The 22,277-nt window shown below is 54.9% G+C and overlaps 7 protein-coding genes across 7 annotated transcripts; 5 read left to right on the top strand and 2 right to left on the bottom strand.

The window, feature by feature from the left end:
* The first annotated feature begins 14 nt into the window (after positions 1-14).
* On the top strand, positions 15-706 carry PHYSODRAFT_284812 (hypothetical protein). The gene is made up of 2 exons (XM_009520837.1): positions 15-384; positions 451-706. The coding sequence occupies exon 1, from the start codon at positions 20-22 to the stop codon at positions 299-301; it is 282 nt and encodes a 93-aa protein (XP_009519132.1). The 5' UTR covers positions 15-19; the 3' UTR covers positions 302-384; positions 451-706.
* Positions 707-2,194: 1,488 nt separating this feature from the next.
* PHYSODRAFT_485942 (hypothetical protein) lies at positions 2,195-5,989 on the bottom strand (the record flags this gene model as incomplete). The annotated part of the gene is made up of 3 exons (XM_009520836.1): positions 2,195-3,512; positions 4,026-4,792; positions 4,886-5,989. The coding sequence occupies 3 exons, from the start codon at positions 5,987-5,989 to the stop codon at positions 2,195-2,197; spliced, it is 3,189 nt and encodes a 1,062-aa protein (XP_009519131.1).
* A 1,292-nt stretch (positions 5,990-7,281) lies between these two features.
* On the bottom strand, positions 7,282-11,569 carry PHYSODRAFT_311063 (hypothetical protein; the record flags this gene model as incomplete). The annotated part of the gene is made up of 3 exons (XM_009520835.1): positions 7,282-7,368; positions 7,520-10,447; positions 10,709-11,569. 3 exons carry the CDS (start codon positions 11,567-11,569, stop codon positions 7,282-7,284), a joined length of 3,876 nt encoding a protein of 1,291 aa, XP_009519130.1.
* Positions 11,570-13,252: 1,683 nt separating this feature from the next.
* PHYSODRAFT_254965 (hypothetical protein) lies at positions 13,253-14,336 on the top strand (the record flags this gene model as incomplete). The annotated part of the gene is made up of 2 exons (XM_009520834.1): positions 13,253-13,621; positions 13,680-14,336. The coding sequence occupies 2 exons, from the start codon at positions 13,253-13,255 to the stop codon at positions 14,334-14,336; spliced, it is 1,026 nt and encodes a 341-aa protein (XP_009519129.1).
* An 868-nt stretch (positions 14,337-15,204) lies between these two features.
* On the top strand, positions 15,205-16,296 carry PHYSODRAFT_483748 (hypothetical protein; the record flags this gene model as incomplete). Its single annotated transcript, XM_009520833.1, has 1 exon — positions 15,205-16,296. The coding sequence occupies one exon, from the start codon at positions 15,205-15,207 to the stop codon at positions 16,294-16,296; it is 1,092 nt and encodes a 363-aa protein (XP_009519128.1).
* A 1,328-nt stretch (positions 16,297-17,624) lies between these two features.
* Positions 17,625-18,716, top strand: PHYSODRAFT_486033 (hypothetical protein; the record flags this gene model as incomplete). Its single annotated transcript, XM_009520832.1, has 1 exon — positions 17,625-18,716. The coding sequence occupies one exon, from the start codon at positions 17,625-17,627 to the stop codon at positions 18,714-18,716; it is 1,092 nt and encodes a 363-aa protein (XP_009519127.1).
* A 555-nt stretch (positions 18,717-19,271) lies between these two features.
* On the top strand, positions 19,272-22,263 carry PHYSODRAFT_325017 (hypothetical protein; the record flags this gene model as incomplete). The annotated part of the gene is made up of 2 exons (XM_009520831.1): positions 19,272-20,774; positions 21,940-22,263. Coding segments are annotated over 2 exons (1,827 nt in total), but the record flags the coding sequence as incomplete, so codon positions are not given.
* Positions 22,264-22,277: the final 14 nt, after the last annotated feature.

The raw sequence follows: 22,277 nt of genomic DNA, 5'->3' as shown, positions 1-22,277 counted from the left end.
AGCCACCAATAGTGCGAGCATGAGCGAGAGCAAGCAGCAAGAAGCCGAGGACTATCTGCGCTCCAGACCGAACGTGAACGTCACCGCCGTGGACATCTCGCCCAACCCGGCGGCGCTCACAGTCGAGCTGAACCTGGAGGTGGACTTCCACCTGGACGCGCCCGTGACCAACGGCGTCTGGGACATCGAGTACCTCGTGGACTCGGTCACCAAGCGCCACATTATCAATATCCTTTCCACCGTCTTGCACTGCGTATATTTCCCCATGAAACAACTGAGAAAGCAAATTGTGTTCCCTTAACCAAAAAGTGATTTGTGTGTGCACAACTGGGCCAAGTGGAGGCAACTGACTACGCGCGCGGCGACAACCATTTCCAGTTCTCGGTTCGTCTCTAAATCCAAAACGCGCTCGGTTAGCACTAGCCTAACCGTGGAAATGTGCGCAAATAGGCCCCTCAAATCAACATTTCCGGCATCCAGCCGAGTCAATTGACCAATTGCGGTCTGCTCATCGCGGCCTTCAAGGACGACAATGGCGACATTCTCGACCTCAAGATGGTCATCCAAGTGTCGGAGCAGCGCGGCAGTCTCCAGAGAATCATCTACAGTCCGCTAGAATGAGAAGGTCACTACTGGTTCAGTGGTATAACACCACTGCCAACCGATCGCCAACAGTGCCATAAAAAGCAAAAACCTTTTATCAATTAGATTTTCAAGCTGCAATTCAACCAAATTGGTTAAGTACTGGTAGGACGAAGGACAGTGGAGTGCACCTGCCGCACGGTACTGAGAACTTCCATGCTTTTTGTTGCCTAAAAGGTGACAGAGCGGTAAGTGGTTAGCAAATATTCCCCCACCCACAAACCGTCCTACTCATTTTTCCTCCTTACCTGATCATCTACGATTCGTTTGGTCCTTCCGAGTGCTCGAGTTAGCTTTCGTATCTCTTGCAAGTGACGCTCTTGCTGCTCCTTTGCCCAAAGAAACAGTTCGAACTTTTCTTTCTGGATGGCTGCCACCTTTTGGACCAGGATGTCCACTTCCTGGTTGTAAGCGTCTCGGTCGTCCTACACATTGGCAAGATCAAGCAAAAGTGTCAAACCATGAAGCATTCACGGTGGGAATTGTTGTATTCAGTTTCACCTCGATGATTTTGGCAAAAATCTCGCGATCAACTTGGAAGCGAATCTCTTCCTGCCCAGTCGGAAAGTTTGTCAGATATGCGCTTTGTTATCTTGTGAAAAATCTGTCGATAGAAATGTGCTCACCTGAGCCATTTTGGCGCGTTCAACGCGAAGTTTCTCCTCGCTGGCTTTTACTTTTTTCTTAAAGGCATGACGCTCAGCTTTTGCCTAACTTACGCACGGACGAGTTTTAGTTGTGATGAGATATTGCCTTACAAATGACCTTTCCGACAGCGTCGTACCTTTTGTAAAATGGACTGAAGAACGCGGACATCTTGACTGAGCTGCACATAGTTATCCTCATCACTATTTATCGTGGCGCACTAAATTGTTGCAATGAATAAACCGCCTACCTTTTCTCTGGATGTGCTTGCTACGTAGTTCAATGCCTCCATCTTCGCATCCTGTTTGCATTAAAATCGAAAACCTCGTTAGCTTTCAGGTCTCATCCGATCTCTTGACAAACTCAATTTCGCACCTCTGCTTTCTTGAGCAGGACGTCGATCTGCTGTATGTCCTTCTCGTCGACAACGAGCTTCCTGCATCGAAGCAAGCACGTTTAATTAGTTGCATGGCATATCCCAAGTACAAGACTCCATTATTCTCACAAGCCAGGTTTGTCACCACGACCGCCCCTTTCCAGCGCCTTCACCTTCTTCTTTAAAAGAGCGTTCTCCGCTCGGAGTAGTGCAAGTTCATCCTCCTCATCGATGTCCGCTAGACAAGTTCAACAGCACTTAAGTGTTATGCGCAAGTGCTTCATACCAGAGCAGCATGAGCAACGTACGGATGGATTCGTGAATGTGCGAAGTCTTGGGGCCACTCCGATCAGCCTCGTCCCTTCGCACCTCTTCGTCCAGGTCAATGCGTTCCATCGCTCCGACTCCTGCTCTACGCAGGACTGTGGACGTGACTTACACTACTACGAAAATCACTTGCTCGTAATAGCACCAATGTCCGTTTCACCTTTCCTAATAGAATTTGGTTGTGTATTGTATTGTATATTCTAACTAATCTTCATGTTCGCTTCTTCTAACTATCGGCGGTAGGTTATTCGGCGAGGGTTTCTTCGCTTCAGAGGCCTTTAGTCCAGGTTTCGCACCTAGAAGAGCTATCGCGTACTTGGCACGTCGTTCTGGAGTCATATAGCGCAGCGCCTCGGAGGACATTTCGTTCTGCTGTTGCTGCTCGGCTTCTTCTCGTTCCTGCTGCTGCTTCGCCTCTAAATCCTGCACGGCCGAGGTGATCGACACTTCTTCGAGTTTTCGGCAGATAATTTTCACTTTCCTCTTCACGAACCGAGCGAGGGTCTCGGGCGAGAAGAATGGGCAATGGGTGACGTCCATTTCTTCGAGTAATCGACATCCCTCCAGTAATGCGAGGAGAGTTCGCTCGCTCAGCTTCTTACACGCCGCGACGTTCAGTCGACGGAGAACCGACGATTGACCAGCGATCTCCAGCATCCCGTCGTCTGTGATGCGGACACAGCGCGACAAGTTCAGTTCCTCCAGACTCAAGTGCTTGGCAATAGCGTGAAGCACGCTATCCGACAGCTCGCGGCAAAACGCCAACTCTAACCGCACAATCTTTTCGCAAGAGTTGACGATCTCAATGGTACTCGCATCGCTCAAGTGGGTACAGCCAGATAAATTGAGTGACACGATGTTCGGACAGCGAAGCACAACTTTGTGGATGCCATTTGCCGTCAAATTGGGGCAGTAGCTCACGTCGATGTGCGTAAGGTGGGCTCCTCCAACTGAGTGGTCTAGCATATCGTCCAGAAGCCATTGAAGTCCCTGGTCGCTGAGCTCCGTGCACGCAGAAATGTTGAGTGACTCGAGCTTCTTCGAGCGGTGGCCCAAATGACCGAGAGCCAAGTCGTTCAGACCCGTGCAACCCGTAACATTCAGCGTCTTCATCTTGAGAAGGAGGTTTTTATCCACAACGCCACGCCCGTCGCCTTCCTGATCGAATAAAAACACTTTGTAGGACAGCAACTCTAGCTCCTCCACGTTCAACGTCTCTAACTCCAAGCAGTTGTGAGTGAGAGTTCGAACCGAGAGGTCCGTCATTCTGTCGCAGTGGCGAAGATTAACTCTTTGCAGCCCCGTGCAAACTTTCACCACTTCCAGCAATCCTCCATCGCTGATACGTCGACAGCCACCGATATTCAGTCTCCGCAGCTTGGTCGGGTTCACTAACATCGTCGCAAGGTACTTCATGGCGCTGTTGGTGAGCTGGACACAGAGCTCCACCTCTAACGCCGCCAAGCCGGGACAAGATTTGCCGATAGTGAGGAAACACCGATCCGTGATCCTCTCGCAGAAACTAAGAGAAATCTCCTCCAGTCTCGGGTTCGTTCGCACTATCGCCTCGACTCCAACGTCTCGGATCTGGGAGCAATGCACCATCTTTAAACGCACCAGGCGATTGCAGTACTTCCCCACAGCTGCGAGTCCGATATCCGTGATTAATGTGCAGTAGGAAATATCCAACTCCTCGAGCTGTGAACAACAGAACGCTATGCGCCTCATCGTAGCGTCGGACAGCCGCGAACAGCGAGACAGTTGCAGTCCGGTGCAGAACCGATTGCTCTTTGTGATCACGTCCATGTCTTCTTCGGAGATGTCGAGAACGTCCTTCAGGTCGATGCAACGGACGTCTTCGTTGGATTCTACGGACAACACAAAGTACACCACCGCCTTGGGGTTACGCAAGTCCCGCAACCACACCATATTCGTGAGTTGGTCCCCGTAAAATGTCGGGAACTCCACCAAAACCTTGCAAATAATATCTGCAAAAGTTGATATGATCGTGTCCTCGTCGTCCGTGTGGTCGTACCAACTCATGATATTTACCAGCGAGTTAGCCGACCGCGAGCCCAAAAAGAAGGCAAATGGCATTCGACCGAGCTCTTGCAGTGCTAACCGGCAGTTTTCCGACTCGGTGGCTTGGAAATATGAAGGTTGAATTTTGAGCAAACTGTGGTAGCAGAGCAAGAACAAGTCGCTGAATATGGGATCGCGTGGGATATTCTTCAACACTTCAGCGATGCCGTGGACGTTCTCCGTTGCGATGAACGGCTTCAATCCACAGCGAACCTTCTTCTTGTAGATTTCACGCGCGTGTTGGTGGTCCAAGTCGTACTTTAGAGACGCGCAAATGTTTTCGGCAAACTTTTCCAGCATCTTCTTGCCGTCCGGTGCGTACTCGAGCGCTCTGGAGAATCGACTGGAGGCCAAAGCGAACAGGTGATCGGATTCATGCGCTCGGTCGCGAGTCCCCATCACATAGTGCGCGTTTACTTGATCGCGACTGAACACTTTCCCGTTGTAGTACGCCACGTGGGCGATATTCCCGTGGAAAAAATATTTTCCATCTCTCCGCCGAACGGAAGACAGACACCCGATACGCAGCTGACGAGCTTCTTGGTTGGACTGTTCGTCCAGCTCTCGCTGAATCTTCAGGTTCACACGCTCCCGCATTTCCTTAAACTCTGCTGCAACAATTAACCACTTGGCGTCGAACTTCTCGCGGAGAATTTGCTTCTTCGCTAAAGGTTCAAAGTCTGAACGTGACGCTTTCGAAGCGTCTTTCTTCACTGGGGCCTCCGTCTTCTTTCGGGGCTCAGAAGTAGGGGGTGTTTTCGAGTTATCTTCCGATCCGGTCGCAGAATTCGCTGCGGTACGCGATAATCGTACGCGAAACTCGTGTTCATCCAGCAGTTTTGTGCTTATGGCCTTGACCTGTCGCCGGCCTTCCTTTGTGGCGAAGAAAAGCTTGGTCTCTCTGTCAATCTCCTTGAAGCACGTACCTTTGGCTTCGTCCTCCAAGTCAGCGATATCCTCACGAGTCTTCGCCATGACAGCTTCTCTCTTCTGGATTTCCATGTCCACCACGCTCTCCACTTCCACTTCGTTTTGGAGCAAGCCGTCCACGTAAAACCTTAGGATAGTGCCGTCATACGTCCCCACCAAGTGCGTCCACTTGCCTAGCACCACTTGAGAGCCAAACGCCAAGATGTCGATACTCTTTACGTTGATACTAAACGCCCAAACGTTTGCCTTCAGTGCACTGATGCAAAAGCGACCCATAGTTAACACCACGCGTCTTGTACTTTCGTGGCCGTCGCATCGACACCAAGTCTCTAACGTCACGTGAGAATCCACATCCGATGGGTAGAACCGTTTGTCATAAGGAAATTGAACGCAACCACGCGAGGCCTTTCGCAGCACCAACGAGCGGTTCATGTCGGTGTTTAATATCGGTCCCTCCCCTTCAAGAGTGCAGCCAGGGAGGTATTTCCCTCGGAATTGAGCCCCGTAGGATCCCAGATTCGTCGGTTCAAACGTCCCTCTTCGATCACACAATGGCCAGTATCCATTTGGCTTGTCGGCTACAACGAGCTGCTTGTACGATGTTGCTTGCTTCACTGTCGCTTGCAGCAGTAGTAGAGACGCCATGGAGAAATATAGCATCGATACGTTGTGCTTTACTCGATAGTGATCCCCGGATGGAAGAATATCGTCCAGAACGAACGTGTAGCAGTCTGGAAGCTGTGCCACACGCTCTAAACACAGAGAACTGATCGGAATCGCCATCATATCGGCCACCCGTCTGACGATGTACTCGAGAATAGGTAGGAGATTCCGGCGCAAGTTTTGTTTATCGACTTCGGACACCGCTCGAAGCCCGAACCGGAAGCGGATTCCCTCATAGATGTGCGTTTTCCATAGTGTTTCGCTCCCTCTTCGACTGCCACTGAGTAAATTCAGAGACTGGATCACAATCTGCTTGTGCAGCATCGGTGTTAACCCGGTGGCGTTCGTCTTCGCCGCTTGCCTCATGAAGTGGCGGAGGATGTTCTTAAACGTACGAGCCACCATTTCCCCCAACAGAAAGCGTCGGATACTGGCAGATCGCTCTCGACAGTCCAGTCGTCCGCCATACACCGCCACGTTCTGGATAGAGTCTCCCGTGTGAGGGGTGGTGAGAGTGATGCAAGTCGCGTCGAACCGGTGGCTCCGGTCTCGACTAACAGTACTCGTTTTCCCGTTAATGTACACGTGGGAACCTCTATCCAGTTCTCGCGTAAAGTCCTGCGAGGTTTGGATCTCGGCAGTGGAGTACTGCAGCGTGGCAGTTCCGGACAACTGAAAGAGGAACTGAGCGCGGAGGAGACCGAGGTGTCGCATGTTGATGCCATGTCGGTGCATCTCCTTCACTAAATCAAACTCGGGAGACTCGAAGTAGTCCGCTTTCTGCGATAATTTGGCGGCAAAGAGGGGAATAACCTCCTTCACGAGGTATTTCGTCGCGTCTTCTACGCCCAGAGCTTGTTCTTGCCAGTCCGGAGTGCGGTACGTTAGCGAAGACAGCGCATCGGGTGATAGCGGCACTTTGAAGCTCCGTACAAGTTCCGGTCGAAGCTGCCGCCACATGATGCTCAGGCCCCGCGTTGACTGAAGCAGGTGCGGAGTGATGTCGGGGTCTTCGGGCGGCATCGCGCGTGAGAAATTAAGGACGACGAGCTGCTTCTGGCCGTTGAGGTAGCCGAGGACATCCGCCGCTGCGTTTAAGCTCTTGGACGTGAGGTCCTGGTACCCCCTGGCGCTGTGTCGACTGAGGTTCAACCGACTTGCAACACTCGCTAAGGCTTCGTCCAGCTCCTTGTTCTGGAACGTCACTGTCTTGCCGCGGTTGTCACTCCCCTGGACGAGTTGCTTCGAGACTCTCTGAATATCTCCAGACTCTGTCCACGCAACGACTTCAATGGGGATTTTCGCCGAGCACAAGACGCGAAATCCCTGGAAATCGACCGTACACTGCAATGGCACGCGGATGTTGGTGTAGGAACTGAGTTCTCGGAGGTAAATGGCCGAGTTGCGCACTTCGTGTCCACCGGCTTTTGCTGCGTATTCGTGGGAGCTCTCAAAGCGTCCGTGGTCGTCTGTGCAGATCTTGAAGAGGATGTCGTGGGCCTCGTATTTCAAGCGAGACGTGCTGCGGATGTTGTCTTTGCGTCCGTCGATCGGGGATTCCGTTACCGGGAGGATGGACTTGGCTCGCACGGGCAGGTAGAACTCGCGTACAAGCACTAGAGCCACTGCACTCGCAGTCTCGATGAAGTCCTGGCAGATCTGCAAGATCTCCGTGTACTTTGCTTGGATTTGGTCCGCGTCAGCTTCACCAAGGCGTAGTGCGTTCTGGAAGCGGTCACTCCATCGCGTGCGATGCGCAGGTAGAACGGGGTAGGACGCACTCACTCGAAGCTGTTTTCTCTCCGTCTCTAAGAGAGACCACTCGGCCTCTTTCCAGGCCTTCATGGCCTCCACGAGGCGGTTGTGCGCTTCTACCGCCTTCTTCCGACGCTGGTCCAGAATGTATCTCTCTTTTTGCAAGAACAAACTTCTAGGATCAACATGTTGCTGGTTATTGTCCCCATCTCCATCAGTTGCAGTGTCTTTCTCTTGATTCCCCTCCGCTTCGATCTCGCTCTTGTATCCCATGCGGATAAGTCGCTTTGACATGACTAGAGCGTTCTCATTCGCGAGTTTGTGGCTCTCCGCCTCCACCATTTGGTGCAAAATCTGCTCGTTCTCCAGTTGAATCGAGTTCAGCAGTTTCTGCGTCAAGCCAAACTCCAGATCACTCTCCGCAATATTAACCAGCGCAGGGGCGAGTTGGTTCGAGCCGCGGATTATCCGGAAATGGTCATACAGATCCGTCTCCATCGCCTCCATTTCGTACGATCCGTCGTGGCGACGGAATGCAGTCACGTAGTCGCAAATGTGGCGCTTTGAGGGCAATTCCTGCAGAAACTCAGCTAGTTTAAAGTCCGTCATCCCGTCACAAACTTGTTTAAGTCGGTCTTGTAGCATGGTTAGAGGGGGGTCCGGGAACGCCAGCGTCATCTGAAGTGACAGCTCATCGAGCGTAAACCCTGTGGAGTAAAGCTCCGGCGGGAATCGGCCGTGTACCATGTTCTCCTTCCTAGCGCTGGTTCGATACTGTCTGGCAGCTGAAGCCTCTCTATCCAGGAAATGCTTCTCCACTTCTTCGCCTGTGTCCGTCTCGGGGACTTCATGGGGTGGGTCACTAGCCTCATCTCGCTTCCGCTTCTTGTCTTCGGCTTTTTTCTTTGCTTTCTCTTCGTTCACGGCGATAGTTTCCAGCATGGAACCGACTGTACTTGACTCCTGTTTGGCGTGTACGAGCTGAGCCACCAAACCTTTGGCGATCTCCGGCTTCAAGTACTCGATCGCAGCGTGGGGGAGCTGCAACGCTTCTGTGTGTTTTAGATACCCAAGCTCCTCCTCCATCTCGCGGAACCGGTTCTCCACCTCCTTCTGCGCAGCTTGAACCGCTTCTTCCGTCATCAGAGAGAGCACTTGTTCACGGCTGAAGGCGTTGCCCTTGGTGCGCAGCTTCACCTGCTTCATGCGGATTTTCGCCTCAAACTTCATTTTATCCACGCTATGAGCGGGTTTCGCGTCTCGATCGCTCCACTCCCTCTCTACTGTTTGTCTTGCTTCCTCCAACGCGAGTCCACGCGCGTGGTAAAATGCCTGTTTCTCGGCTGCAAGTCGAGCGATTTGTCTGCCTTTCCGCGCTCTCCAAGTCGTCTGAAGACGTACAGCGGAGCGTAGAATCACCTCCATCCGATAATGCAGCAGGTTGCGGTACCCTCCATGATCCAACGGGACGACGTTAGACAGCAGCTTCGCTTGACGACGGGGGAGGTACTTGGAGTAGTCCGTCTTCAATGGGTCATTCTCCCCCATCGCCAACGCTCGTTCATGGATTATCGCCTTCTTCCATTGAGATAATTCCTCGCGTGGCTGAGTCATTTGCCGAGCGAGAGCGTACTTCAAGTCGTTGATGTTGATCAAACCCAGCCTGTACTGGTGAATCGCACTCATGTGTTGAACCACAAAGCGACTTAATTGCTGGTACTTCCAAGGATGCCCCAGTAACTCGCACAGATACTTGGAGCCCTCGATTGTCTCGACGCAGTACTTGTTGAACTCGTGCAGAGTCATCCCGTTCTTCTCGCGGGTTTCACTCGTGTCATCATCTTCACCTGTCGATACGCTATTTAACTTTAAGAACTCACGCTCAACGAATTCCTGTAAGAACTCTCGCGTCATAACCCGCGGTAGATGAACGTCTCCGATACGCGACAGCACGCTGAAAACTACGCGAATAACCTCCGCGAGAGACTCCGACCCCAAGACGCGAATCGTACTGCGCCCACTTGTCTGCGAGAATGCGTCAAAGAGGAACCGAATCTTGTCGGCCACAGAGCAACTCCCAGCGCCTAACAGCATCGCAATGGTGAGGTCGACTAACTGGAAGGCAAAGTCGCCACCTTTACCCGCATTCAGAGCGTTAAACAGCGGCACGAAGAGCTGCTCCTTGTCGAAAACATCTTGCGCGCGATCGAAGAGAAACTGCTCGTTCTCGTGAATTTTACAAATGCGCTCCAGTTCATTCTCCCGAGACTTGATTTGGTCTTCAGCGAACAGCACTTGGGAGCGGAGTTTGGCCTGGTGACCCGGCGCACGGAGCTTTGAGTTGGCCAGTGCCGCGTATTCCTCCTGTGCAATGGCCAGAGCCTTCTTCGCCGCGTGGATCTCCTCCTCGTACCTCTCCAGCTCATCTCCGTGGAATTTCAAGCGAGCGACGCCTAACGGTCTGTCAACGCATCGCACCGCTGCGACTTTATCCAGATAGACAGCACACTCTTGCTCTGCTGCTTTGATCCTCGTATCGATATTCTGCCTCTGGTGGCGGAGTTCCGCGTCTTCAAACGCCTCTTGGTCCTTCGTCTTCTTGTCCTGCGCCTCTTGTGTGAGGAAGAAGACGTCGTTCGGGTCTAGCTCCTTCTTGGCGCGTTCGAGGTCGGCCTGGCGCTTGGCCCAATGTTTCTCCCGCTTCACTTGGAGATCGCTCTCCTTCTGCGCCAGCGCCTGAAGCTTCCCCTTCTCGGAGGCTACAGTCGACTCTAATTTGTCCTTCTGGTACTTGACTTTCGTTGCGAAGACGGCGTCTTCCTTCGCTGTCGACGCAGTTTCGCTCTCGAGAGCCTCCTCCACGCGGTTCTTCTGCTTGTCGTAAGAGTAGCCGAAGAATATCGGACTGCGAGTGGCTGGGTCGAACAGCTCGGGGATTGTGCGCTGGATGATGCGAGGCTGCTTGAGGAGAGCTTCGACCTTAGCTCGTCCGTTTGGAGGCATTTGGTTGGACTCTTCTTTTGTGTGCTCAGCCAGTGATTCCTCACTTAGAGGATGTTTTTCGTTATCATCCCCTCCTTCATCTTCAACTGGAGTTGAATTAATCGGACGCACGGCCTCGTGTTCACTTCCGCTGTCTTCATCCGCTTCACTCACATCGCCGTCCTCTCCATCATCGTCAGCGGCTTTAGGAGCGCTCTCCGTAGCTTCAGCTGCAGCGTCAACGCCCTCCTCTCTCTCTTCTGGTTCACCTTTGTCGCTCCCATCGCCGCTGTCATCGTCTCCAGCCTCGCTGTCATCCCCACTGGCCGCTGAGCTGCTGGCGCTATCATCAGTATGGCCATCGATTTCATGTTTCGCAGGCGGCGGCAGCAGAATATCCCCTTTGTTGTACTCTTCTAGCGCAGATTTCGCTTGACCTTCGCGCTGCATGGCGTACCCTGAGCAAGCTGGGTGCCATTCCACACTGGACTGGATGCTCGCTTTTACCGTCTCCTGGAAATGAACGTGTGTGACAGCTTTGATAAACAGGGGCCAGTGTACGATTTCTCGTAGCCCCACACCTTCAATCGACCCAAGAAGATGCAGCTTCAGCTCGCGCAGGGCGACAACTTTCTCCCTCAGCTCCCTCTCCGTCTTCTTCTTCCTCGCAATAAATTCCTCTTCAGGTGCAGGTCCATCATCTTCAATCATTTCTTCCATGTCCAGCCCATCGGCAAGCCCCTCGTTCATCGGAATATCAGGAGCATCATCATTGTTCTTCACGGCCACACTTTCGATCTCCTCTTCCAGCTGCACCAGAAGCTGCTCCAGAACCACAACGTCTTTCGAGATCCGATCAACTTGTCGATGCACGTGTGAGGTATCCAACAGAATTATCGCTTGGTTCTTGTCGCTTCCTTCCTCTCCTTCCAACTGTTTCTTCTTCACCTTGACGAGGTCTGTGTACCAGCGCAGGAACTCGACGACTCGGATGAGATCCCAATGCCGGCAGAACGCCAACATCTGCGAGCGGTTGGCGACGTCCGCGCTCGTGCGACGCACACTGGCGATGGAGCTGCCAGCTGGTACGAGTTGGTTCTCGAGGAGAACGCCATTGTCGCTCTGGAATGCGTCGTGCTCCAGATACCTCGACAGTTCCGCGCCCATATCTCAAGGCGGATAAACCTACGGCCCGCGACGTACGGGTCCGCGACAAAAAGAACTTTACAATGAACACAGTATGAGTAATTGGGGGCAAAGGGATCGGTGCTGGGAAGTGATGCGGAGTGCTCGAACGTGGTGGCGAAAAGCTCAGCACTAAATGCATGCGTCCTTTCGATGGATACTTTCTCGGTGGTCGACAAGACTGGAGGTACAACATGCTTATTGATGCCACGGAATGTACACATCAAGGCACCAATCTTCGCGAGCATCGCAGCTTTGAAGTACTGTTCAAGTATCCACAGCTACAGTAGTTTTGCGGTGATTGGAGAAAGCAGCACTACATGTACTTAGTACAGTGTTAGGGCCACGCGGCAAAGCGGCACACAGAGGTACAACGTCATTTCATCCAGGGAATTTCACCTTGACGATCCGCCGACGGAAGATCGTGCATTCCGATGTGCTCGTTGAAGAAGTTGACCGACAGTCATCAATCAAGCCGGTCGAACAGATACCTCTTGTTTGCCCACCGCAGTCCTGATCTTATCAATTCAATGAATTGAATTGAATTCATGTCCAGTCAAGAGGCCTCGGAATGGGAGAATATTTGGTTTACTAATGTTACAATAGTGGACACGCGTCACCACGACAGCCGGCCAAGCTGCCCATGTCCATTGCCGCCACGTGCACTGTCAGCTTCCGCTGCTTGGCGACGCAACTATGCTGCACTTGGACTGCGCGCTGTTCGACTCCGTGGCGCCGCGCGGCTAGCGCGTCATGGTCTCCGTGTCGTCCGTCCACGTGCAGCAGCAGGAGGGGGGGCATCACAACACCTTCCATATTACATGTAGCACTGTAGGACACTAGTCTATTCCTTGTTGGCAGGACACTCGTCCGTTGGCTCTCGCCAGCGGACTTCGCGACGGGAAGGCCCGTCCCTCTCTCGCTTCGCTGCGCTACGGTCGGGGCCTGCCCCACCCCCTTACGCGAAGTCCTCGGCTCGGCCAGGCGCGTTGTCTAGGAAAAAATATCGAGTTGCAGCGCTCGCTACGCTCGATTGCGTAGACCCGACTCCGCCTGATCGGCGGGTGTTGGCGATCGGTGAATGCACCGAGCGAGGCTCGCGCTCGCGTTCGCTCGCCCTCACCCATTAACCTAACGTTAGCTTAGATGTTGTGCTGTTGGCTAAAGACGCATTAAAACGGCTATCGACTGTTTAGAAAGTTGCACATACGCTTGTATTCAACACGCATCGCACACAAAGGGACTTGGGACCTAACGCAACGCACTGGGAAGGCGTTTGCTCCCTCCCGCATACGTAGTGCACTTATGTATATAGGCACCACAGAAGCACATGCACACATTAGAATAGAGGTAAGCGGGCAGCAGACGGTCGTACGACATGACTGCAAAGCGTGCGTGCGGGCGCTTGCTTCCTACCCGGTAGATTCTGAAATGAGAGCTCATGCGAGCCAGTAGCTCCAAACATGAAATTCACGTCTGGAAAAATTACATTGCGTCAATGTTAGCGACCTTTTTTTGCTTTTGGTAAATTACGGTTGTAGTGGTGCTGGACCTGGTTGTCAGTGTTGCTTTAATGACTTCCGGTGATTAATGGTCACCGTCCGAATCTAGCCACTTCTCGTTTTCGACGGTATCGGATAGCCTCCACTCGACCCCCACGCTACAATGTTCTCGGTTCGTGCTCTGCTGATTGCTGCCACCGCTGCGCTCGTCGGCTCTGCTGCCGACAACGAGGCCGCGGAAGCTGCCAAGCTGCCTGTCTTCTTCCACGGTGCTACGGGCAACACCACCAACGGTGCCGTGATTGAGGCCAACCTGACTGCTGAAAGCCGCACGTACGTGGCCCTCGACTTCTGCATGAACGAGTGCTCCGTGAAAACGGCCCTGTCGGAGCAGGTGCAGATGGCCATCAAGCAGATCCAGGGCATTGTCGCCAAGGACACGGCCGCCTACGCGAATGGCTACCACTTCCTGGCCCACTCGCAGGGCGGCTCGGTGGCTCGCGGTGTCATCGAAGAGATGGACGACCACAACGTGCACTCGTTCATCTCCATGGCCGGCGACGACCAACGGCAACTTCTTCGGCCCGCAGGCTTCGGATGCTGTTCCGCTGCAGGTGCTGCTCAAGGCTCTGGGCCCCTACGCTGTCGACAAGGCTGACTTCGACTTTGCCAAGTATGAGACGGACTCGACCTCGTGGAAGGGCAAGTTCCAGCGTGACCAGGTTGAGTCGGTGACCACGGACGAGGACCTGCAGGGCAGGAGCTCCATCACCAACATCATCATGCCTCCCCTTGAGAAGGCCGCTCTGGCCAACTGGTTGACGTTCCTACCCAAGGTCAACAACCTCCAGGACTGTGGCACTGATGCCGCGTGCGCGGCCGACCAGAAGCGCCGCAAGGCCAACTTCTCCAAGCTCAAGGCCGCGCACTTCTTCGCGTCGCCGCAGGACGACGTCCAGGCCCCGTGGCAGACCTGCATCCTGGGCAAGTACTCGACTGTGGCCACCCTGGACGAGATCGAGACCAAGTTCGCCGACTTCACTATTGTCCCCATGAAGGAGACCGTCGAGTACACGGACGACCTGTACGGCCTCAAGACGCTGGACACGGCCGGCGCTCTCCACATCCACGAGGTGCCCGACGTGCCGCACAACTGCTGGCTGTTCGACTACACGTCGCTGGCCACCAAGGTGCTCTGCAAGCACAAACCTGTGTACGACGCCGAGATCTACCCCCTGCTGGTGTAAGGCTGCAGTATGGAGCCCACCGCCGCCGTCCTATAATCCTAGATCATCGAGCAATTGCTGTTTGACTTTTTCGATAACCACCTTGCCCATGTCCGCAATAGTCGACCACGCGTTCCAGTCGAAACTAAGTTAGGATTTGTACAAATTCTTCAGTGGCGGCACCGCTGCGCTGCTGAAGGCGCTACACTACAAAATAATTTAACCATAAAGCGATGAGGAAGTCGTGCGGCAAGAGCCCAAAGCTGCAAACTAGACAGCATTGCAGCCTGCGACGATGCAGGATGGATTGATACAGTGCGTGCGATACAAATCCACTTCAGGACTTAACTTTTGCTGCTCGGTGCTCGAGCTTTCGTACTCGTGTGTACTGCAGCACACCCGGGGGTAAATAATACTACGTATTAATATAATACATGTACAGTAGTACAAGATACCATCTTCTCCAGTGTTGATCATTCTTCCTCTCGGTGCATTGGAAGCAGCTTGACCAGGTAGGCGTGACCTGATGAATCGCGTGTTGAAGCTCACTCGCGCTCACTCACACTCCGTGATGGCATGCAACAGCCGTGTGCGGGGGCACGCGGATCCGCGTGTCACAATGGGCAATCCATTGTCTACAGTCGGCGCTTCAACGTGGCGCGGCACAGGCTGTGCCGGGGCTGTGCGGTACAGCCCCGGCTGTGCGGCACAGCCCCGGCTGGGAGATTGGGTTTCGGATCGGTTGTCGACGACTTGTCGAAGCGGCCGAGCTACCGGATTGAGATCGAGATCTCCGCGCTCTCTAGCTGCTTATCTTCCGAGGAAGAAGTGGCCGCTTGCCATTGCACATTTTGCACGGAAGCCCCTACTCCACTCCAGCAGTCCAGTCATGGTTTCGTTCCGCGCTCTGTTCGTCGCCGCCACCGCTGCGCTGGTCGGCTCCACCGCCGCCACCGAGGCTGCCGGCGCCAAGCTGCCCGTCTTCTTCTTCCACGGTGCCACGGGCAACAAGACCAACGGCGCCGAGATCGAGGCCAACCTCAAGGCCGAGGGCCGCACGTACGTGGCCCTCGACTTCTGCCAGAACGCGTGCTCGGTGCGTACGGCCCTGTCGACCCAGGTGCAGATGGCCATCAAGCAGATCCGCGGCATCGTGGCCGCGAGCCCCGCCACCTACGCCAACGGCTACCACTTCCTGGCCCACTCGCAGGGCGGCTCGGTGGCCCGTGGCGTGGTCGAGGAAATGGACGACCACAACGTACACTCGTACATCTCCATGGCCGGTGACGGCCATGGCAACTTCTTCGGCCCGCAGGCCTCGGACGCCGTGCCGCTCCAGGTGCTGCTGCAGGCCCTCGGCCCGTACGCCATCGACAAGGCCGACTTCGACTTCGCCAAGTACGCGGCCGACTCGACCTCGTGGAATGGCAAGTTCCAGAGCGACCTGATCCAGACGATCACCACGAACCAGGCGCTGCAGGGCAAGAGCTCCATCGCCAACATCATCACGCCCCCGCTGGCCGGCGCCGCGCTCAACAACTGGCTCGACAACGACCCGTTCCTGCCCAAGGTCAACAACCTGCAGAACTGCGGTGCCGACGCCAAGTGCAAGGCCGACCAGGCCCGCCGCAAGGCCAACTTCTCCAAGCTCAAGGCCGCGCACTTCTTCGCGTCGCCGCAGGACGACGTCCAGGCCCCGTGGCAGACCTGCATCCTGGGCAAGTACTCGACTGTGGCCACCCTGGACGAGATCGAGACCAAGTTCGCCGACTTCACTATTGTCCCCATGAAGGAGACCGTCGAGTACACGGACGACCTGTACGGCCTCAAGACGCTGGACACGGCCGGCGCTCTCCACATCCACGAGGTGCCCGACGTGCCGCACAACTGCTGGCTGTTCGACTACACGTCGCTGGCCACCAAGGTGCTCTGCAAGCACAAACCTGTGTACGACGCCGAGATCTACCCCCTGCTGGTGTAAGGCTGCAGTATGGAGCCCACCGCCGCCGTCCTATAATCCTAGATCATCGAGCAATTGCTGTTTGACTTTTTCGATAACCACCTTGCCCATGTCCGCAATAGTCGACCACGCGTTCCAGTCGAAACTAAGTTAGGATTTGTACAAATTCTTCAGTGGCGGCACCGCTGCGCTGCTGAAGGCGCTACACTACAAAATAATTTAACCATAAAGCGATGAGGAAGTCGTGCGGCAAGAGCCCAAAGCTGCAAACTAGACAGCATTGCAGCCTGCGACGATGCAGGATGGATTGATACAGTGCGTGCGATACAAATCCACTTCAGGACTTAACTTTTGCTGCTCGGTGCTCGAGCTTTCGTACTCGTGTGTACTGCAGCACACCCGGGGGTAAATAATACTACGTATTAATATAATACATGTACAGTAGTACAAGATACCATCTTCTCCAGTGGTGCTGGTGTAAGGCTGCAGTATGGAGCCCACCGCCGCCGTCCTATAATCCTAGATCATCGAGCAATTGCTGTTTGACTTTTTCGATAACCACCTTGCCCATGTCCGCAATAGTCGACCACGCGTTCCAGTCGAAACTAAGTTAGGATTTGTACAAATTCTTCAGTGGCGGCACCGCTGCGCTGCTGAAGGCGCTACACTACAAAATAATTTAACCATAAAGCGATGAGGAAGTCGTGCGGCAAGAGCCCAAAGCTGCAAACTAGACAGCATTGCAGCCTGCGACGATGCAGGATGGATTGATACAGTGCTTGCGATACAAATCCACTTCAGGACTTAACTTTTGCTGCTCGGTGCTTGAGCTTTCGTACTCGTGTGTACTGCAGCACACCCGGGGGTAAATAATACTACGTATTAATATAATACATGTACAGTAGTACAAGATACCATCTTCTCCAGTGTTGATCATTCTTCCTCTCGGTGCATTGGAAGCAGCTTGACCAGGAAGGCGTGACCTGATGAATCGCGTGTTGAAGCTCACTCGCGCTCACTCACACTCCGTGATGGCATGCAACAGCCGTGTGCGGGGGCACGCGGATCCGCGTGTCACAATGGGCAATCCATTGTCTACAGTCGGCGCTTCAACGTGGCGCGGCACAGGCTGTGCCGGGGCTGTGCGGTACAGCCCCGGCTGTGCGGCACAGCCCCGGCTGGGAGATTGGGTTTCGGATCGGTTGTCGACGACTTGTCGAAGCGGCCGAGCTACCGGATTGAGATCGAGATCTCCGCGCTCTCTAGCTGCTTATCTTCCGAGGAAGAAGTGGCCGCTTGCCATTGCACATTTTGCACGGAAGCCCCTACTCCACTCCAGCAGTCCAGTCATGGTTTCGTTCCGCGCTCTGTTCGTCGCCGCCACCGCTGCGCTGGTCGGCTCCACCGCCGCCACCGAGGCTGCCGGCGCCAAGCTGCCCGTCTTCTTCTTCCACGGTGCCACGGGCAACAAGACCAACGGCGCCGAGATCGAGGCCAACCTCAAGGCCGAGGGCCGCACGTACGTGGCCCTCGACTTCTGCCAGAACGCGTGCTCGGTGCGTACGGCCCTGTCGACCCAGGTGCAGATGGCCATCAAGCAGATCCGCGGCATCGTGGCCGCGAGCCCCGCCACCTACGCCAACGGCTACCACTTCCTGGCCCACTCGCAGGGCGGCTCGGTGGCCCGTGGCGTGGTCGAGGAAATGGACGACCACAACGTACACTCGTACATCTCCATGGCCGGTGACGGCCATGGCAACTTCTTCGGCCCGCAGGCCTCGGACGCCGTGCCGCTCCAGGTGCTGCTGCAGGCCCTCGGCCCGTACGCCATCGACAAGGCCGACTTCGACTTCGCCAAGTACGCGGCCGACTCGACCTCGTGGAATGGCAAGTTCCAGAGCGACCTGATCCAGACGATCACCACGAACCAGGCGCTGCAGGGCAAGAGCTCCATCGCCAACATCATCACGCCCCCGCTGGCCGGCGCCGCGCTCAACAACTGGCTCGACAACGACCCGTTCCTGCCCAAGGTCAACAACCTGCAGAACTGCGGTGCCGACGCCAAGTGCAAGGCCGACCAGGCCCGCCGCAAGGCCAACTTCTCCAAGCTCAAGGCCGCGCACTTCTTCGCCTCCCCGCAGGACGACATCCAGGCCCCGTGGCAGACCTGCATCCTGGGCAAGTACTCGACGGTGGGCTCCGTGGCCGAGGTCAACTCCAAGTTCAGCACGCTCAAGATCGTCGACATGAAGCAGACGGCCGAGTACACGGACGACCTGTACGGCCTCAAGACGCTGGACACGGCCGGCGCTCTCCACATCCACGAGGTGCCCGACGTGCCGCACAACTGCTGGCTGTTCGACTACACGTCGCTGGCCACCAAGGTGCTCTGCAAGCACAAACCTGTGTACGACGCCGAGATCTACCCCCTGCTGGTGTAAGGCTGCAGTATGGAGCCCACCGCCGCCGTCCTATAATCCTAGATCATCGAGCAATTGCTGTTTGACTTTTTCGATAACCACCTTGCCCATGTCCGCAATAGTCGACCACGCGTTCCAGTCGAAACTAAGTTAGGATTTGTACAAATTCTTCAGTGGCGGCACCGCTGCGCTGCTGAAGGCGCTACACTACAAAATAATTTAACCATAAAGCGATGAGGAAGTCGTGCGGCAAGAGCCCAAAGCTGCAAACTAGACAGCATTGCAGCCTGCGACGATGCAGGATGGATTGATACAGTGCTTGCGATACAAATCCACTTCAGGACTTAACTTTTGCTGCTCGGTGCTTGAGCTTTCGTACTCGTGTGTACTGCAGCACACCCGGGGGTAAATAATACTACGTATTAATATAATACATGTACAGTAGTACAAGATACCATCTTCTCCAGTGTTGATCATTCTTCCTCTCGGTGCATTGGAAGCAGCTTGACCAGGAAGGCGTGACCTGATGAATCGCGTGTTGAAGCTCACTCGCGCTCACTCACACTCCGTGATGGCATGCATCCATTCATGGTTTCGTTCCGCGCTCTGTTCGTCGCCGCCACCGCTGCGCTGGTCGGCTCCACCGCCGCCACCGAGGCTGCCGGCGCCAAGCTGCCCGTCTTCTTCTTCCACGGTGCCACGGGCAACAAGACCAACGGCGCCGAGATCGAGGCCAACCTCAAGGCCGAGGGCCGCACGTACGTGGCCCTCGACTTCTGCCAGAACGCGTGCTCGGTGCGTACGGCCCTGTCGACCCAGGTGCAGATGGCCATCAAGCAGATCCGCGGCATCGTGGCCGCGAGCCCCGCCACCTACGCCAACGGCTACCACTTCCTGGCCCACTCGCAGGGCGGCTCGGTGGCCCGTGGCGTGGTCGAGGAAATGGACGACCACAACGTACACTCGTACATCTCCATGGCCGGTGACGGCCATGGCAACTTCTTCGGCCCGCAGGCCTCGGACGCCGTGCCGCTCCAGGTGCTGCTGCAGGCCCTCGGCCCGTACGCCATCGACAAGGCCGACTTCGACTTCGCCAAGTACGCGGCCGACTCGACCTCGTGGAATGGCAAGTTCCAGAGCGACCTGATCCAGACGATCACCACGAACCAGGCGCTGCAGGGCAAGAGCTCCATCGCCAACATCATCACGCCCCCGCTGGCCGGCGCCGCGCTCAACAACTGGCTCGACAACGACCCGTTCCTGCCCAAGGTCAACAACCTGCAGAACTGCGGTGCCGACGCCAAGTGCAAGGCCGACCAGGCCCGCCGCAAGGCCAACTTCTCCAAGCTCAAGGCCGCGCACTTCTTCGCGTCGCCGCAGGACGACGTCCAGGCCCCGTGGCAGACCTGCATCCTGGGCAAATACTCGACTGTGGCCACCCTGGACGAGATCGAGACCAAGTTCGCCGACTTCACTATTGTCCCCATGAAGGAGACCGTCGAGTACACGGACGACCTGTACGGCCTCAAGACGCTGGACACGGCCGGCGCTCTCCACATCCACGAGGTGCCCGACGTGCCGCACAACTGCTGCCCGCCGAACATGACGCGCGCCTCCCGCGCGGAGAAGCCCAGAGCTGTCGCGCAGTCGCGGCGCTCGCACAGCGCGCGCTTCAGGTCGCCGACGGTGGTGAAGCGCGGGTCCACGTCCACGAACTCCGTCGACTGGTCGGGGAACACGCCCTTGACGTGCAGCAGGCCGCCGCGCACAGACGCGTTGACCACGGGCTCCAGCAGACGCGCGTCGTCTTCGGCTTCAACATCCTGCGGCTCGTTGTCTGTGCCCATGACGTCGTCGTCGTCGAGGCCGAACCTGGTGGAGGAGCCCGACGGGAGGCTCTCGGCCGCCGAGCTGTCGAGCGCCAGGCCCGACGCGCCTGCAGTGGGCGCATCGCCGAGAGACGCCAGAAGACTCAGCGACTGGTCCGCGCTGTCGATCAGGCGCTGCACCGCCGCGCTGCGCCGCGCGCTGGCGCCGCCGGAAGAGGAGCGTCCCGCCATCGAGTGGATGGATTCCAGAGTGAGGGGACCACTCAACAGTGATATCCGGACAGGGGTCACATTATCCGGATACATTTGTGAAAAATACATTTTATGGTGTGGTAACGTAAATTTATTTGTACAGTACTAGTCCAGTTCTAAATATTTAGGTCGTAGGGTCGCATACAATTTTGGAATGTGACTAAATCTAGGAAAAGTCTTATTAGAGTAAAGCTCCAATCTTTTCCTAAAAACTGGTACCGTAATACAGACAACGACTTACAAAGCCGGCAGACACAAAAAGCCGGCAGACGAAGTCAAGCAAAGCTTAACATGAGCAAACCAGCCAATCAGATTCAATCAAATGACTTCATCTTTGTATACCATCTGGTTTTGTGTACTTTATATGCTTTCTTGTGTACTTTATGCAACACACCGTGTGTTTTATGACAGTTTTACAGATTTGACGGGAGGGAATTTATCGTTGTTTTTATATAGGAGGATGGCATTAAGCATGCCGGCTTTGTAAGTCGTTGTCTGTACAGCACTCGATGAGACTTTTACTGAGATGATCATGTGTTTTGTTGCGTGGATGCCCTCGCTTTCACTCTAGGCCACACAACATAGAGGGCTAACAAAATTATAAAAACGAGAGGGAGATTCAAGAAAATGCAGCTGCTGTACAGTGCATGTTGTAAGGTTTGTAGGGCTATTTGTGGTCACTTATCAATTTGGGGACCCCCGCATATGAATCCGCAGCGCAAATTGTATCTCCGCGCGAATTCATTGCTGATCTGGTTGGTTTACATGCACGCAAACTCGCGTTTTTGCTTGGTTTGACTCCGCTCGAATGTTCAGCAGAGCGTTGCGCATCAATTGGGTCCTCGGGGACCGACCCGCGTGCTGACAGACAAGTGCCTACCTAGAACGTTCTTTTGCGACCCCGCCGTGTAATTTGCATGGGTATTGGTCCCTCCGTTAAGACGGGACCTTACTGACATGTACAATTCAGAAATTACACCCTACATAGAGCTGAGGTAATTTCACGGGCCTCTTCTCTCACTAACATACAATTATCGATGCGTTTCCTTCCAGCAGGTGTGGTTGCCTAGGGGCAGGATCACCGCTCAGTAACAGTAAGATACTTGCCTTCTGACTCATGCCAATTGTCCACTTGTGGGTTTGCTTCATTTTCATTGGTCGAGACGTTTTTGCGTATCAAGAGTTCAGAGCAGCCGAATTTACGACCACCTAACATGAGCCTGGCAGAGGACGCCGTTCTGCTGGACAAGTCCCCGTTCCCGCCGCTGCAGTTGTCGTACGAGGAGCAGCAGCACTGCCATGACGTGAGCCTCCAATTGCTGGAGCGAGTGCTGCGCAGCTACGACGAGCGACTGGCCGGAATCACGCCGCGGCACCACGCGAATCTCGACAGCGCGCGCTGGAAGCTCGAGAAGACGCAGGAGAATGCGTCAATGTACACGGAACGCATCCGCCACGTTCGGTCGGACCTCCATCTCCCCGACGACGTCTGGGAAGATCC

This window comes from Phytophthora sojae (genome assembly GCF_000149755.1).
Source record: "Phytophthora sojae unplaced genomic scaffold PHYSOscaffold_2, whole genome shotgun sequence".
Lineage (NCBI taxonomy): Eukaryota > Oomycota > Peronosporomycetes > Peronosporales > Peronosporaceae > Phytophthora > Phytophthora sojae.
This window is presented reverse-complemented; position numbering and strand designations above follow the sequence as displayed.

Bases quoted from the DNA above. Each gene is read 5' to 3' on its own strand.
- PHYSODRAFT_284812 (XM_009520837.1), top strand. From the start codon at position 20: ATGAGCGAGAGCAAGCAGCAAGAAGCCGAGGACTATCTGCGCTCCAGA.